The sequence below is a fragment of the Pleuronectes platessa genome, chromosome 13 (assembly GCF_947347685.1).
Source record: "Pleuronectes platessa chromosome 13, fPlePla1.1, whole genome shotgun sequence".
In the NCBI taxonomy this organism is placed as follows: domain Eukaryota; kingdom Metazoa; phylum Chordata; class Actinopteri; order Pleuronectiformes; family Pleuronectidae; genus Pleuronectes; species Pleuronectes platessa.
In genome coordinates this window covers 6,115,640-6,132,233 of record NC_070638.1, presented here as the reverse complement: position 1 = coordinate 6,132,233, position 16,594 = coordinate 6,115,640, and the positions used below count along the sequence as shown (strand labels likewise).

Genomic DNA, 16,594 nt, shown 5'->3' with positions numbered 1-16,594 from the left:
TCTCACGATCTGTGATGCTCACCCCCTCCTGCCCCATTCCTCCCCTCCTCTCCCTCTCTCCTCCCTCAACTGCACTGAGATCAGCCCCATGTCAGTAAACACAGACTGGATCTCTCTGGCATTGCACTCAACACCCGGTGCAAGGGAGCAGCCACACTTTTCATATTCTTCTCCCGGCTATAGATTTCTATTAGCAACGTTATTTTGCACAGCAGTAAAATACTGAAATATGCCGACATGTGACTGAAAGCATTTGTTTCCCTGCAGGTCCAGATCAGCTGACTGATGCAGAATTGAGACTAGACAGTATTTGGGGGGTTTAAGAACATACAAACATTGTTTTAATGTTTTTTTAAAGTACATCTTGTTTCCAAGAAAGGTTCTCTGAACTTTGAATTGTCTTGTTTCGAGTGCTTCACTATCTGAAGATGTTTTTAATCGTCAGCAGGTGAAAGGATCTTCTGATGTTCAGTTTTTATTCAATAAACCAGAAGCTTTTGCAGAGTAAACACACACCAGGATAATTTCAGTTGCAGTCAAGCATTGTGCTGTGTTTGATTCCATAAAATTTTGCACGATAAAATATTCCATACAGTTCCATATAGGCCTATATGAATAACATATGCAACTGGGTCACTGACTTTCCTACCACCAGGTGGTGGCAGAGTGTTCCCTGTGAAGAGCCCTGACCACTACAGTGGGTTATAAACTAGGATACACAACAGACAGTAGATAATCATGGCCGACAGACTGCAAGCTGCTCAAAAGTGAAGCCAAAGCATGTCACAAGAATACATGTCAAATATAAGTATATCACGAATCATGAGCTTATAGAAAATGATTCAGTCAAGTGAATGAAACTCATAGATGGAGGTTTTCTTCCTTCAAACTTCCTCCTGCAGGCCTGGAGCTCTGCAGCTCACGTCTGGACAGATGCTGAACCACAGCGACACCAATACAGTCTCCCAGTACGTTGGTGGTTGTCCTCAAACGATCACTATCAAGAAACAAACATGAATATCTCAGGTTATAGGAGGAACTTGACCAATGAGATAAAAGTTTGACTTCAAAATGTTTCAGGTAAAAAGAAGCTATTCAATTTCCTCAAATGTTTTTTTTGTCTTTCCATTCCAAACAGGATCGACTAAATATAAAGTTTCTAAACTTTATTCTTCTTATCTCCAACCTTAAAGTCGAAATCTTAAACAACCCTGTGAAGAAATGTTCACTCACAGAATCCAATCAACCATGATAAGCAGTGATATCTTTTCAGTGGGCAGTCCAGCGGATGACAACACTATCATCAGGGTTACCAGTCCAGCCTGTGGGATGCCTGCCCCACCAGTGCTCGCAACTATAACAATCAAACTGGGACGAAGCATCAGTTATCCATTTTTGGGGTATATCCAAAACAAGCAGAATATCATTTGCAGGGATCTTAGCATCAGCCAATTATGATCAGTCAGTTCAGTTTGTGAAGTCGCCTTTAAAAATGTTTATGTGCAAGCTCAACCAATCAGCAAGAGCCAGGACAACCTTATAGGAAACTGGTCATGTGCTGTTATGTCTGTTTTCTTCCCCTTTATTTTAAAAAGTTATTTTAGTAGTCTTATATGTAAATATGTAGATACAGACAGACCTACATGGTCAAGGTTTCTATATGAACTCACCTGAGGACGATGATTCGACCAAGGTCAAAATTCATATTATGTACCTGGGCTATGAATAAAGCTGCCACTGCTTCATAGAGGGCTCCACCATCCATGTTCATAGTGGCGCCAGTAGGAAGCAAGAAGCGGGTCACCCGTGTGTCCATGCTGTGATTGACCTCCATGCAGTGAAGAGTTACAGGTAAAGTTGCAGAGCTGTGAAAACACAGAAGAGCAAAGAAGTTTAAACTCTGTCAAACTGTTATGTTTGGTATTAATGCACTGGCTCACCTTGATGACGTCCCAAAGGCAGTGGCGAGAGCCTGCAGAACACCACTCATGAATCTGAAGGGATTCTTCCGTGTGACAGAAAAGTAGATGAGGGGCAGAGTGAGGAAACTGTGAATCACCAGGCCAGCAATCACAGTGAGAGTATACATCCCTACTTCCTGGCCCATTTCTCCCATATCTGTCATCTTCACAACCTGCGCTGCCATCAGGAAGAAGATTCCCACAGGGGAGTACCTGTGGTAAACAGAGGTGACACACATTCGTCTAGAGAAAATCAAAGAGGCTTCATAAATAGGGATATTTGTTGTTCATGGGATGAGGACATGGATATATAGATTTTTTGGGGTATGTAGCAAACATTTTGTCACAGTGAGGTGTGGGGATCAGGTGACTTAAATACAAAGTGAACTGATGACAAACTAGAGACAGGTCGCACAGGAAGAACAGGTGAAACACATCAAGGCAACAATCTAAGTCTAAATGTGAGATTTCCCTGCTTACCAGATGAATATGTTGACCAGATGCATAAAAGCTTGATTGAGGCAGTCAAAGAAATCCCTCAGAGGTTTTCCCTTTGACCCCATGCTGCCCAGAATGAGGCCGAAGGCCACTGAGAAGACCAACAGCCCCAACATATTCATACCATCTGACGAGCCCGGCACTGGTACAGTGTTGTCTACAGGGTCAGAATGATGACAGTAAAATAAGAGGCAAAGTTATATTGTATTAATGTTGATAGGTTATACCTTGAAGGAAGATAAAAAAGAGGAATCTCACTGTTTTCACCGGCCTCAGTGATATTAAATCCTGTAGAAACACTCCTGGAATAAACTGTTTTAAACTGGAGAACAAGCAAATGTTAAAAGTCAGTAATAATATGTGAGCGTATCAATATAAAGACAAATCATAGCCACTGAAGCTCTTACCTTTCTGAAACAAGCTTCAACCAGATTTGAGGGGATCATGTTTCTAAAATAAAAAAACATATCCGGGTGTTTTTGGAGGCTGATATCTAACTGTACCTTTAGAAATCCCTCTTAGTTTATAATTGTCATCACACAAACCTGATAAGATCCAGAACAGCGTCAACGTTCTGCACAGCCTCCGTTCTACCAGCAGAGGGGGTCGAGGTGTTCCTGGACCAGTTCCCTGGCTGGATGATGACGGCTAAAACGATGCCAGTGACTGTAGCAATAAGTGTGGTGAGCAGGTAGTAGCAAACCGCCCTCAGTCCAATTCTCCCATAAGCTTTCCTGTCAAAAGACGACGTGCCTGATGAAAAGGTGCAACAGGTTCACATTAATATACTGTATCAATGTAAACATGATGGAACAATCAGTTGTTTATTGGGTTAAAAACCTGATACACACGTTTAAATACAAAAATATAAATATAATTCTATACAATCTATGAAATCATTTTGATATTTATTTATAGTTCAAATGTCTTTATAACATTACAAACACAGAGTATCAAAAAATAAATTAGATAAAATAAAAACACCTTAAATATATATATTTTTTTTTCATTTCATAAAGAGTAAAGAAATCTGCTATTTTAGAGCACAATACAGAAAATCCAATATTTATATTTGTGAATGTGAAAACATATAAACTTTTGAGGGATACTTTGAACAGAAGTCTATACTATGTACTAAAGTCTATAAATTTATATGCAATTCTAGAACAGCTATCATCACCAGTTCGACACACAGACGACAGGTGTGTTTATCCACTGTGTTGATTATTAACAGGAGCCATTACAACATGAAATGTGGGTCAAACCGTGTCTTTGTCGAGAGCCTGAAAATCCATTTGAACAGGCTGATGAGTGCATCTTACCTGAAATCAGACTTGAAACGATGAGAGGAAGAATCAGCATCTGCAGGATTCTCAGCAGCAGCTCTCCAGGAAACATTAAGTATCTGACATCCCTGTCTGACATGTGAATGGGTCGTAGAGCAAAGCCCAGACCAATTCCTTGAAGAAGCAGAAGCACAGGCTGGTCAGTGATCGTGTTTGTCATAAGGCAGAGTTTAAAAAAAAAATATATATATATAACAGAGCCTCTTCAATGAGAAGTGATAGAGAATAAGAATGCTAATATAAAGCAGCAGGTCCCAACCTGTCTTGTAAAACAGATCAACTTCGGATTAAAGTAGAATTTCCACAGTGAAGTATGTTTGATGATCACTTACCTGATGCAACAGCTGTAACTGTGAGAATAACAAAAGTGTTTCTCTTCAGGAACGCCACAATATTACATCTGCGGTATGTTTGAATTTCCTGAGGTTCTGCAACTTCTACTGAGTTCAACTCAGACTGAAGACAATCTGTTTCCATCTCTTTGGTTGTTGGTCCTCAAAGACTGTGAAGAACGACGAAGTGTTTGGTGTCTCTGTAGGACGACAGGACTTATGTGAATAATTAGCCCTACACAAGTTTTTCAGGTTTTTCAGAGCACAATTTCCCAGGATACGTTCTTCCTCGATGGTGCGCAGGCGTAGTCCATCCTCTTGGCACTGGAATCCAGGAATATTGTGTTCCTGCTTTATCAAAACAATGTTACACTTTAATATCAAAAGTTAGAAATGAGAACAAGTTAAAGCACATGTCCCAAAATTCACAGCCTTCAGAACAGGCAGCAGCTCTTAGCAGATATAGTATATTTAACTAAGACATCTTTTGAACATGGTTATGAAGCATAATGACATTTACATCTATGACGCCTTATGCTCAGACTTTTATTCAGCTAATGAGTTTCTCTAGCATAGGTATAGATCATAATGACATGTTAATATCTTAAGGTGCCTTGAATCTTATGTTCAGACCTCTAAGCGTTATTTCCAGATGCGTTCTGTATGTTTCTCCTTGTCTGAACTATCCTTGAACCACCTAAGGAATATTTGGCGCCTAAGGAATGTGTGACATCATTTTATCTCTAGGTTTGTAGTAAACAACTCCCCTATAAAAAACCTTGACTTGCAGAGGCAAGTCTCGATTTTCACTAATCGGCCTGTGTGATTTCTCCGGGCATACCATGGTGCCCGTCTGACCTGTGAAACTTCTGTGTGATAAATTCTGTTATGCTGCAAGTTCTGGGTCCGCGTCTCCTCTCTTCAAACACCGACTTCGACAAGACACTGCGGCTTGAACGATACGATAGATTGGCTTCACGACAGAGACGAGCTGTGACCTGCTGCACCTCCTACAGCTTTAAGCGGTGTGCATTTCTCATTTTGACTGACTGCTGGCTCGTTCATTGTTACTGTTCTATGTTTGCTGTAAGGTCACTAGGTTAAAAAACCTGTTTTGGGGGATGTGTCTTGTTGTGTTGATGTGTGAAGAGAAGATCCGTGCTACATTTGATTTTATTTGCGAAGGGCACGTCGCAAATGAAAAAAGGGGGAAAGGTGTAACATTAAAAAAGCAATGAAATAAGGTAAAGACATTCCTTTTTAGAATAGCTTAAATTGTAAAGATGAGGTGGTAAATCTGTGCAGAATTAAGAAAAATGGTACCTCAATTTCTTAATGGTAAGTCACGGTAAGACCATTGTGTTACAATCTGCCAAGGCATAGACAGGAATTGAGTTAAACAGAAAATTTGGGATAACCTGGGCCCAGGTCACTTTGAATAAATAAATAACAGTAAAGTGGTAAGGAACAGAAATAAAAGAGGAAAATAAGAGTAAGAAATTGATCAAAGAGCCGCAAAAATCTGGATAGTGGAGCCCTCAAGTGAAGGAGCTATGTAGCATGGGCCTCAGTTTTCAATAAACTGGAGATGCAGAAATGAATTCGAATGCATTCTACCACTCTGACATTTATTGACGAACAGTGTCTGAAGCAGCCGCTCATCGAATGTCTCCATCTCCAAAGGTAGCAAAAATTAAGATAGTGGAAATAAGGAAAAAGCAGCAGATAGCATGCGTGTGGGGCGGGAGCTCCTTGGCTGAGAGAATGTGTGGGTGTCTGTGTACAGGGGGCCCTGGGGACGTGTGTGTAACAGGAATAGCCCCCTCTCAAACAGTCTGTGTGTGTGTGTGTGTGTGTGTGTGAAGAATGGGATTATCACAGTGTTTGAGCTGTGTGAGAAAGAAAAAATTGCAGAAGGAACATGCTGTGTGAGTTGAATATGCATTGTTTTTTTGATGTGTGTGTTTATTTTGTTGTTTCCCGGCCGGGAATTTATCAAGACAGGTGTGAGACTAAACAACAATGTGACTCACATACATTCTACCTTTAAGATTAAACTCTAGGGAGGAAAAGGTTGTTATTAATAATTTGTGTGAAAGCCATTTATCTGGCTCAAACTGCTCATGCTCCCCCCCCCCCCCCCCTTTCTTTATTTCATCGAGTTCAGTCAGACACAGACTAGCTAAAATAATGAGTCCTGACAGTCACTGAGGTGTGAATTCAACTGTGTCATTAAAACACTGAGTCTCATGAGGACAATATGACAAAGGCAGAGGACGGTGGAGCTAATCAGGGAGATTTTAAGTATCTTAGTGCAACTTGAGTCTGTTGAAGTTACAGAGTCAGCTTACGTTATAGTTACAAATCTACAAGTGACAGGAATCCCCTCAGGACATACAGGAGAATCCCTTGAACTGGTGTAAACTGGGATGTGGATCTGCTAAAGATGGCCGTGAGGTGGACACTATCAAAGTTCACTATCAAATCAAATTAGACTTTCAGCCATCAACCCAGGGGTAGTTTGAGATGTGTCAGTGGAAACCAATGGATAAAACAAACACACAAACAAATGGACAGGGGCTAAAACACAATCTTCTTTGCAGAGGTAATTACCGGGGAAGCAACAGCTGCCTTCATCCTGAAGGTCTATCATCCTGCTTCTTGTTTACAGTGACTATCCATTGTCTGTCGGCTGCCAATTATGAGCTAAGCTCTTGAGAGGGTTCTACTCCGGCCACAAGTTATTGATACAGTCTGATCATCTCGGCACACAATAGTCAACATTTCACTTTGAGAAGTCTGAATAGTGAGAGGCTCTTGTTGTTAATTTCTTGTTTTTTACGTTATACTTCTCCTGCAGCCATCTACTCCCCTCATCCCTGCAGGACTGAATAACGTATATTTGAAGAGAGCTGTGGCGTTTCTCATGAATCAAACGTTGGGGGACAAGTTGAAGAGTTTCATCAGAGGAGGAAGATGAAGATGACGAAGAAGCAGAAACATGTCGGAAGGAAAGCCCAGAATCCAAAGTCATGTCCAGGGAGGAGTTTGAGGAAAGGTTCTCTGAACCTTTAATTGTCTTGTTTCGAGTGCTTCACTATCTGAAGATGTTTTTAATCATCAGCAGGTGAAAGGATCTTCTGATGTTCAGTTTTTATTCAATAAACCAGAAGCTTTTTGCAGAGTAAACACACACCACAATCATTTCAGTTGCAGTGAAGCATTGCGCTGTGTTTGATTCCATAAAATGTAGCACCATAAAATATTAAACAGTTCAATAAAGGCCTATATGAATAGCATATGTAACTGGGTCACTGACTTTCCTACCACCAGGTGGTGGCAGAGTGTTCCCTGTGAGAAACCCTGACCACTACAGTGAGTTATATGCTAAGATACATCAGAGACTGTAGATAATCATGGCCTAAAAACTGCAAGCTGCTCAAAAGTGAAGCCAAAGCATGTCAAAAGAATACATGTCAAATATATTTATCTCTGAAAGTTTGGTTTGATTGGTAATTTTGCTATCACGAATCATGAGCGTATAGAAAATGATTCTGTCAAGTATCATGAAACTCATAGATGGAGGTTTTCTTCCATCAAACTTTCTCCTGCAGGCCCGGGGCTCTGCAGCTCACGTCTGGACAGATGCTGAACCACACCGACACCAAAACAGTCTCCCAGTACGTTGGTGGTTGTCCTCAAACGATCACTATCAAGAAACAAACATGAATATCTCAGGTTATAGCAGGAACTTGACCAACGAGATAAAAGTTTGATTTCAAAATGTTTCAGGTGAAAAGAAACTATTCAATATCCTCAAATAGTTTTTTTGTCTCTCCATTCCAAACAGGATCGACTAAATATAAAGTTTCTAAACTTTATTGTTCTTATCTCAGACCTTAAAGTCGACACTTTAACAACCCTGTGAAGAAATGTTCACTCACAGAATCCAATCAACCATGATAAGCAGTGATATATTTTCAGTGGGCAGTCCAGCGGATGACAACACTATCATCATGTATACCAGTCCAGCCTGTGGGATGCCTGCCCCGCCAGTGCTCGAAGCTGTAACAATCAAACTGGGAAGCAGCATCGGTTATCAATTTAAAGGGGTATATCCAAAACAACCATAACAGCATTTGCAGGGATCTTAGCATCAGCCAATTATGATCAGTCAGTTACGTTTGTGAAGTCGCCTTTAAAAATGTTTATGTGCAAGCTCAACCAATCAGCAAGAGCCAGGATAACCTTACAGGAAACTGGTCCTGTGCTTTTATGTCTGCTTTCTACCCATTTAAATGCCAATGACTAATACAAGTTGTTTAGTGTTATCAATAATAATAGGGAGCAACACAAAATGATTTAAAAAAGTTATTTTTAGACTTATATGTAAATGGATAGATGCAGACAGACCTACTTCTACATGGTCAAGGTTTCTATATGAACTCACCTGAGGACGATGATTTGACCGAAGTCAAAATTCATATTATGTAGCTGGGCTATGAATAAAGCTGCCACTGCTTCATAGAGGGCTGCACCATCCATGTTCATAGTGGCACCAGTAGGCAGCATGAAGCGGGTCACCCGTGTGTCCATGCTGTGATTGACCTCCATGCAGTGAAGAGTTACAGGTAAAGTTGCAGAGCTGTGAAAACACAGAAGAGCAAAGACGTTTTAACTGTTATGCATTCATGTTTGATATTAATGCACTGGCTCACCTTGATGACGTCCCAAAGGCAGTAGCGAGAGCCTGCAGAACACCACTCATGAATCTGAAGGGATTCTTCCGTGTGACAGAAAAGTAGATGAGGGGCAGAGTGAGGAAACTGTGAATCAGCAGGCCAGCAATCACAGTGAGAGTATACATCCCTACTTCCTGGCCCATCTCTCCCATATCTGTCATCTTCACAACCTGCCCTGCCATCAGGAAGAAGATTCCCACAGGGGAGTACCTGTGGTAAACAGAGGTGACACACACTAGTTGTTCATGGGATGAGGACATGGATATATAGATTTTCAAACAATAACCTCGAGGCTTCCCCTAATAATTTGGGGTATGTAACAAACATAATGTCACAGTGAGGTGTGGGGAGCAGGTGACTTAAATACAAAGTGAACTGATGACAAACTAGAGACAGGTGAAACACATCGAGGCAACAATCTAAGACTAAATGAGATTTCCCTGCTTACCAGATGAATATGTTGACCAGATGCATAATAGCTTGATTGAGGCAGTCAAAGAAATCCCTCAGCGGTTTTCCCTGTGACCCCATGCCGCCCAGAATGAGGCCGAAGGCTACAGAGAAGACCAACAGCCCCAACATATTCATACCATCTGACGAGCCTGGCACTGGTACAGTGTTGTCTACAGGGTCCAAATGATGACAGTAAAATAAGAGGTGTAAGTATATTGTATCAATGTTGATAGGAGTAATTAAGGTTATGCTTTGCAGGTAGATAGAAAGAGGAATCTCACTGTCTTCACCGGCCTCAGTGATATTAAATCCTGTAGAAACACTCCTGGAATAAACTGTTTTAAACTGGAGAACAAGCAAATGTTAAAAGTCAGTAATAATATGTGAGAGTATCAATATAAAGACAAATCATAGCCACTGCAGATCTTACCTTTCTGAAACAAGCTTCAACCAGATTTGAGGGGATCATGTTTCTATGAATAAAGAAACATATATGAGATGTTTTTGGAGGCTGATATCCAACTTGGTTTATAATTATCATCACACAAACCTGATTAGATCCAGAACAGCGTCCACACTCTGCACAGCCTCCGTTCTACCACCAGAGGAGGCTGAGGTGTTCCTGGACCAGTTCCCTGGCTGGATGATGACGGCTAAAACGATGCCAGTGAATGCAGCAATAAGTGTGGTGAGCAGGTAGTAGCAAACCGCCCTCAGTCCAATTCTCCCATAAGCTTTCCTGTCCACAGACGATGTGCCTGATGAAAAGAGAAGGGGCAACAGGTTCACATTCACATACTGTATCAATGGAAATCTGTTTATTGGGTTAAAAACCTGATTCAAACATTCAAATATTAAAATATAAATATAAATCCATCCAATCTATCAAATCCTTTTGATACGTATAGATAGTTCAAATGTTTTTATAGCATAATAAAGGCACAGTATCAAAAAGGGTGAAACTAGGAACGAAAGTACTATATACTATAGTCTATACGTTTATATGCAATTTTAGCACAGCTACCATCTCTGAGAGCCTCAGTTCGACAAACAGAAGACACATGTTTATCCACGTGTGTTGATTATTAACAGGAGCCATTACGACATGAAATGTGGGTCAAACTGTGTCTTTGTCGAGAGCCTGAAAATCCATTTGAACAGGCTGATGAGTGCATCTTACCTGAAATCAGACTTGAAACGATGAGAGGAAGAATCAGCATCTGCAGGATTCTCAGCAGCAGCTCTCCAGGAAACATTAAGTATCTGACATCCCTGTCTGACATGTGAATGGGTCGTAGAGCAAAGCCCAGACCAATTCCTTGAAGAAGCAGAAGCACAGGCTGGTCAGTTATTGTGTTTGTCATAAGGCAGAGTTTAAAAAATATATATATATATAACAGAGCCTCTTCAATGAGAAGTGATAGAGAATAAGAATGCTAATGTAAAGCAGCAGGTCCCAACCTGTCTTATAAAACAGATCAACGGTGGATTAAAGTAAAATTTCCACAGTGAAGTATGTTTGATGATCACTTACCTGAGAGAACAGCTGTAACTGTGAGAATAACAAAAGTGTTTCTCTTCAGGAACGCCACAATATTACATCTGTGGTATGTTTGAATTTCCTGAGGTTCTGCAACTTCTACTGAGTTCAACTCAGACTGAAGACAATCTGTTTCCATCTCTTTGGTTGTTGGTCCTCAAAGACTGTGAAGAGCGACGGAGACAAGTGTTTGTTGTCTCTATAGGACAACAGGACTTATGTGAATAATTCTCCAGGATGCAATTATGAAAATGAACTTGTAGTTAAATAAAGACACCAAAAAGTGACAAATCAATAACATGACAGAAGTAACAAAAGAGAAATACTAAATGTGACATTCTCACATTTGTTTGATACTTAAATAACTCAAATAAACAAATAAATGAATAAATACATGTTGTAAAAATCACCTTTTGAATTGTTAGTCCTTGTAATGCATGAGGTCCAGTCACCCGTAAGTCAAAGTAATCAATAGGTCGGAAAGTCCAGTTGTTCTTCTCTCGGCTGATTTTAAACAAATTCACTTCAGTACATTAATCATCAACTTTGTGTCTTTGGCAAATGGTTAATTTATTCATATTACTCTCTTTTCTTTAGCCTATAGATTTTATTTCTGTTATAGTTACTATAGGCTCTGAAGGACTGCTTTGACTCTACTGTGTGGGAAGTATTCAGTGATGACCATGGGGAGGACATCGACAGTCTCACTACCTGCATAACGGACTATATCAACTTCTGTATGGAGAACACCGTCCCCACCAGGACTGTACAGTGTTTCTCCCACAGCAAACCATGGATCACCCCTGAAATAAAGGCCCTCCTCAAGGAAAAGAAGAGGGTCTTTAGATCAGGTAACAGGGATGAGCTAAAGACTGTGCAGAGGGAGCTGAGGAGGAAGATAAGGGACGGGAAGAAAGTCTACAGGATGAAGATGGAGGACCAGCTGCAGCAGAACAACATCAGCGGGGTCTGGAAGGGCCTGAAGACCATGTCTGGTTTCAAGGGGCCCAACCAACAGCCTACGGGGGACCAGAAGTGGGTGAATGACCTGAACTTGTTCTTCAACAGATTCGATCAGCCACTCCCCCCTCCCCCCATCCAGTCCTCTCTGCTGCTGCAACCCCCTGTGGACTGCCCCCCCTCTCCCCCACCCCCTCCCCCACAACACTCGTCTCCCCTCCCCCACTCCTCATACACCACAGTCCACAATCAGCGCCCCCCCCCCCCCCCCCAATAACCCACGGCACTCAGCCCCCATCCCCCAACTTGTCCCTCACAACTGCCCAGGTGAGGAAAGAACTGAGCAGGATGAAGGTGAGGAAGGCCACGGGTCCAGACGGGATCAGCTCAAGGCTCCTCAGGTCCAGCGCAGTCCAGCTGTGTGGGATAGTGACGCACGTCTTCAACCTGAGCTTGAGGCTGGGGAGAGTACCACAGCTGTGGAAAACTTCCTGCGTGGTGCCAGTCCCAATGACCCCGCGACCCAAGGACTTCAGCAGCTTCAGACCGGTGGCGTTAACATCCCACCTGATGAAGACGCTAGAGAGGCTGGTCCTTGTACATCTCCGCCCCCTGGTGAGCTCATCTTTGGACCCGCTCCAGTTCGCCTACCAGTCTGGCATCGGGGTGGATGACGCTGTCATCTACTTGCTACACAGATGCCTTTCTCACCTGGAAAAGGCTGGAAGCACTGTGAGGATAATGTTCTTTGATTTCTCCAGTGCCTTCAACAGCATCCAGCCTCTACTTCTGAGGGACAAGCTGGAGCAGACCGGAGTGGACCACCACTTCACCGCATGGATCCTGGACTATCTCCCCAACTGTCCACAGTATGTGCGGATACGCGGGTGTGAGTCTGACCTGGTGTCCTGCAGCACGGGGGCCCCACAAGGAACCGTTCTAGCTCCATTCCTCTTCACCATCTACACCTCGGACTTCTCATACAACTCCACTATCTGCCACCTGCAAAAATACTCTGATGACTCTGCAATCGTCGGCCTCATTTCTGCCGGTGATGACAAGGAGTACAGAGAACTGAACGAGGACTTCATAACATGGTGCCAGAGGAACTGCCTCCAGATCAACTCTGGAAAAACCAAGGAGCTGGTGGTGGACTTCCACCGGAGTAAACACTCTCCTCCGACACCAGTGAACATCCAGGGAACGGACATTGACATCGTGAGATCTTATAAGTACCTGGGTGTTCACCTGAACAATAATCGGGACTGGACTGATCACACACAGGCTATCTACAAGAAGGGACAGAGCAGACTCTATCTGCTGAGGAGTCTGAGGTCTTTTGGTGTGCAGGGAGCACTCCTGAGGACCTTCTTCGACTCGGTGGTGGCATCAGCCATCTTCTTTGGAGTGGTCTGCTGGGGCAGCAGCATCTCGACAGCCGACAGGAAGAGACTTAACAAGCTCATCAGGAAGGCCAGCAGTGTGCTGGGTGTCCACTGGATACGGTGGAGGTGGTAGGAGACAGGAGGATGGTTGCTAAACTATCCTCCCTGATGGACAACTCCTCCCACCCCATGCAGGACACCCTGGCAGCTCTTAACAGCTCCTTCAGCCTCCGCCTGATTCACCCCCGGTGTGTGGGGGAGAGGTACCGCAGGTCCTTCCTTCCTGCTGCTGTCAGACTGTACAACCAGCTGTGATCCCATTTAACACACAACACAATTTGTGCAATTTATTTAATGATTTAATTTAATTATTTAATTGTTCTATTATTTACAATTTATTTACTATTTACTTTTTGTTGCTCATTGTTGTTTTTGTTTCTTACTATGTTTTTTTTGCTCTTTCTTTTTCTCTTGTTGCACTGTACCTGCGCTGCTGTTGTAAACCCTCAAATTTCCCCACTGTGGGACTATTAAAGGATTCTATCTATCTATCTATCTATCTATCTATCTATATAAAATGTATGTTTTATTATTATTATAACTAATCACAAAGTTGCCACACCTTGTTAAAGTTGAATAATGTGGCTTTAGTCTTTCGGGAAAATAATTCAAACAGATACTCTGTGATTATATGTAAGTCCTGAAAGCTTGACGTACACAGCCTTATTAGTTCTGGGTTGGGTACAAAGGTTCTAGGTCACTGAGGTGTTAAGTCAACTGTGTCCTTAAAACACTGAGTCTCATGAGGACAATATGACAAAGGTGGAGGACGGTGGAGCTAATCAGGGAGATTTTAAGTATCTTAGTGCAACTTGAGTCTGTTTAAGTTACAGAGTCAGCTAACGTTATAGTTACAAATCTACAAGTGACAAGAATCCCATCAGGAGATACAGGAAAATCCCTTGAGCTGGTGTAAACTGGGATGTGGATCTGCTAAAGATGGCCATGAGGTGGACACTATCAAAGTTCACTATCAAATCAAATTAGACTTTCAGCCATCAACCCAGGGGTAGTTTGAGATGTGTTTTTTGGAGTCAGTGGAAACCAATAGATAAAACAAACACACAAACCAATGGACAGGGGCTAAAACACAATCTTCTTTGCAGAGGTGATCACCGGGGAAGCAACAGCCGCCTTCATCCTGAAGGTCTATCATCCTGCACCTTGTTTACAGTGACTCTCCATTGTCTGTCGGCTGCCAATTATGAGCTAAGCTCTTGAGAGGTTTTCCTCCAGCCACAAGTTATTGATACAGTCTGATCATCTCGACACACAATATCCAACGTTTCACTTTGAGAAGTCTGAGTAGTGAGATGCTCTTGTTGTTAATTTGTTGTTTTTTTACGTTATACTTCTCCTGCAGCCATCGACTCCCCTCATCCCTGCAGGACTGAATAACGTATATTTGAAGAGAGCTGTGGCGTTTCTCATGAATCAAATGTTTGGGGACAAGTTGAAGAGTATCATCATAGGAGGAAGAGGAAGATGACGAAGAAGCAGAAACATGTCGGAAGGAAAGCCCAGAATCCAAAGTCATATCCAAGGGAGGAGTTTGAGGAAAGGTTCTCTGAACTTTTAATTGTCTTTTTTCGAGTGCTTCACTATCTGAAGATGTTTTTAATCGTCAGCAGGTGAAAGGATCTTCTGATGTTTTTATTCAATAAACCAGAAGCTTTTTGCAGAGTAAACACACACCACAATCATTTCAGTTGCAGTGAAGCATTGTGCTGTGTTTGATTCCATGAAATGTAGCACCATAAAATATTAAACAGTTCAGTATAGGCCTATATGAATAGCATATGTAACTGGGTCACTGACTTTCCTACCACCAGGTGGTGGCAGAGTGTTCCCTGTGAGAAACCCTGACCACTACAGTCGGTTATCAGAATCAGATCAGAATCAGAATTCTTTTATTTGCCAAGTATGTTTGCACATACAGGAAATTGCTTTGGTGTCGTTCGTTGGTGCACTCAACATAAAACAACAATATAAAAACAACAATATAGAACAAAATATATACAGTAACAGAGTTATGCTAGGATACATCACAGATTGTAGATAATCATGGCCGACAGACTGCAAGCTGCTCAAAAGTGAAGCCAAAGCATGTCAAATATATTTATCTCAGAAAGTTTGGTTTGATTAGTAATTCTGCTATAACGAATCATAAGCTTATAGAAAATGATTCTGTCAAGTATCATGAAACTCATAGTTGGAGGTTTTCTTCCATCAAACTTTCTCCTGCAGGCCCGGAGCTCTGCAGCTCACGTCTGGACAGATGCTGAACCACACCGACACCAATACAGTCTCCCAGTACGTTGGTGGTTGTCCTCAAATGATCACTTTCAAGAAACAAACATGAATATCTCAGGTTATAGCAGGAACTTGACCAACGAGATAAAAGTTTGATTTCAAAATGTTACAGCTGAAAGAAACTATTCAATTTCCTCAAATCGTTTTTTTTTTTTGTCCTTCCATTCCAAACAGGATCAACAAAATATAAAGTTTCTAAACTTTATTGTTCTTATCTCCAACCTTAACGTCGAGACCTTAAACAACCCTGTGAAGAAATGTTCACTCACAGAATCCAATCAACCATGATAAGCAGTGAGATATTTTCAGTGGGCAGTCCAGCGGATGACAACACTATCATCATGGTTACCAGTCCAGCCTGTGGGATGCCTGCTGCACCAGTGCTTGCAGCTGTAACAATCAAACTGGGACGAAGCATCGTTATCCATTTATTGGGGTATATCCAAAACAAGCATAACAGCATTTGCAGGGATCTTAGCATCAGCCAATTATGATCAGTCAGTTAGGTTTGTGAAGTCGTACGTTAAAAATGTTAATGTGCAAGCTCAACCAATCAGCAAGAGCCAGGATAACCTTATAGGAAACTGGTCCTGTGCTGTTACGTCTGCTTTCTACCTATTTAAATGCCAAAGACTAATACAAGTTGTTTAGTGTTATCAATAATAATAGGGAGCAATAAAGGGAGCAACACAAAATGATTAAAAAAAGTTATTTTTAGACTTATATGTAAATATGTAGATACAGACAGACCTACTTCTACATAGTCAAGGTTTCTGTATGAACTCACCTGAGGACGATGATTTGACCGAAGTCAAAATTAATATTATGTAGCTGGGCTATGAATAAAGCTGCCACTGCTTCATAGAGGGCTGCACCATCCATGTTCATAGTGGCACCAGTAGGCAGCATGAAGCGGGTCACCCGTGTGTCCATGCTGTGATTGACCTCCATGCAGTGAAGAGTTACAGGTAAAGTTGCAGAGCTGTGAAAACACAGAAGAGCAA

At 41.9% G+C, this 16,594-nt stretch overlaps 3 protein-coding genes across 8 annotated transcripts in view; all 3 read right to left on the bottom strand.

Annotated features, from left to right (window-relative positions):
• Positions 1-548: 548 nt before the first annotated feature.
• On the bottom strand, positions 549-11,422 carry LOC128454201 (excitatory amino acid transporter 1). The gene is made up of 11 exons (XM_053437500.1): positions 11,283-11,422; positions 4,138-4,337; positions 3,782-3,919; positions 3,005-3,212; positions 2,867-2,909; positions 2,718-2,781; positions 2,442-2,616; positions 1,941-2,174; positions 1,671-1,865; positions 1,234-1,368; positions 549-997 (listed from the first exon to the last, which is right to left on the bottom strand). The coding sequence occupies exons 2-11, from the start codon at positions 4,280-4,282 to the stop codon at positions 862-864; spliced, it is 1,473 nt and encodes a 490-aa protein (XP_053293475.1). The 5' UTR covers positions 4,283-4,337; positions 11,283-11,422; the 3' UTR covers positions 549-861.
• Positions 7,276-16,594, bottom strand: part of LOC128454199 (excitatory amino acid transporter 1-like) — an 11,756-nt gene continuing 2,437 nt past the window's right edge. Inside the window, exons 1-11 of one of the 5 annotated variants that reach the window (XM_053437496.1) lie at positions 11,283-11,417; positions 10,867-11,071; positions 10,513-10,650; positions 9,883-10,090; positions 9,763-9,805; positions 9,614-9,677; positions 9,328-9,502; positions 8,856-9,089; positions 8,588-8,782; positions 8,082-8,216; positions 7,276-7,846 (exon numbers count right to left, since the gene is read on the bottom strand). In XM_053437496.1, coding sequence (XP_053293471.1) covers positions 7,711-7,846; positions 8,082-8,216; positions 8,588-8,782; positions 8,856-9,089; positions 9,328-9,502; positions 9,614-9,677; positions 9,763-9,805; positions 9,883-10,090; positions 10,513-10,650; positions 10,867-11,011 — 1,473 coding nt within the window. In that variant the 5' untranslated portion in view covers positions 11,012-11,071; positions 11,283-11,417 and the 3' untranslated portion in view covers positions 7,276-7,710. Of the gene's footprint in view, positions 7,847-8,081; positions 8,217-8,587; positions 8,783-8,855; positions 9,090-9,327; positions 9,678-9,762; positions 9,806-9,882; positions 10,091-10,356; positions 10,394-10,512; positions 10,651-10,866; positions 11,072-11,282; positions 11,423-16,594 lie in introns of those variants that run through there. The other 4 variants (XM_053437493.1, XM_053437492.1, XM_053437494.1 and 1 more) reach the window with 4 other exon arrangements.
• Positions 15,171-16,594, bottom strand: part of LOC128454200 (excitatory amino acid transporter 1) — a 3,873-nt gene continuing 2,449 nt past the window's right edge. For both annotated transcript variants that reach the window (XM_053437498.1, XM_053437499.1), the window contains 3 exons: positions 16,378-16,572; positions 15,860-15,994; positions 15,171-15,619 (listed from right to left, as the gene is read on the bottom strand). In XM_053437498.1, the coding sequence (XP_053293473.1) occupies positions 15,484-15,619; positions 15,860-15,994; positions 16,378-16,572 (466 nt within the window). In that variant the 3' untranslated portion in view covers positions 15,171-15,483. The remainder of the gene's footprint in view (positions 15,620-15,859; positions 15,995-16,377; positions 16,573-16,594) is intronic.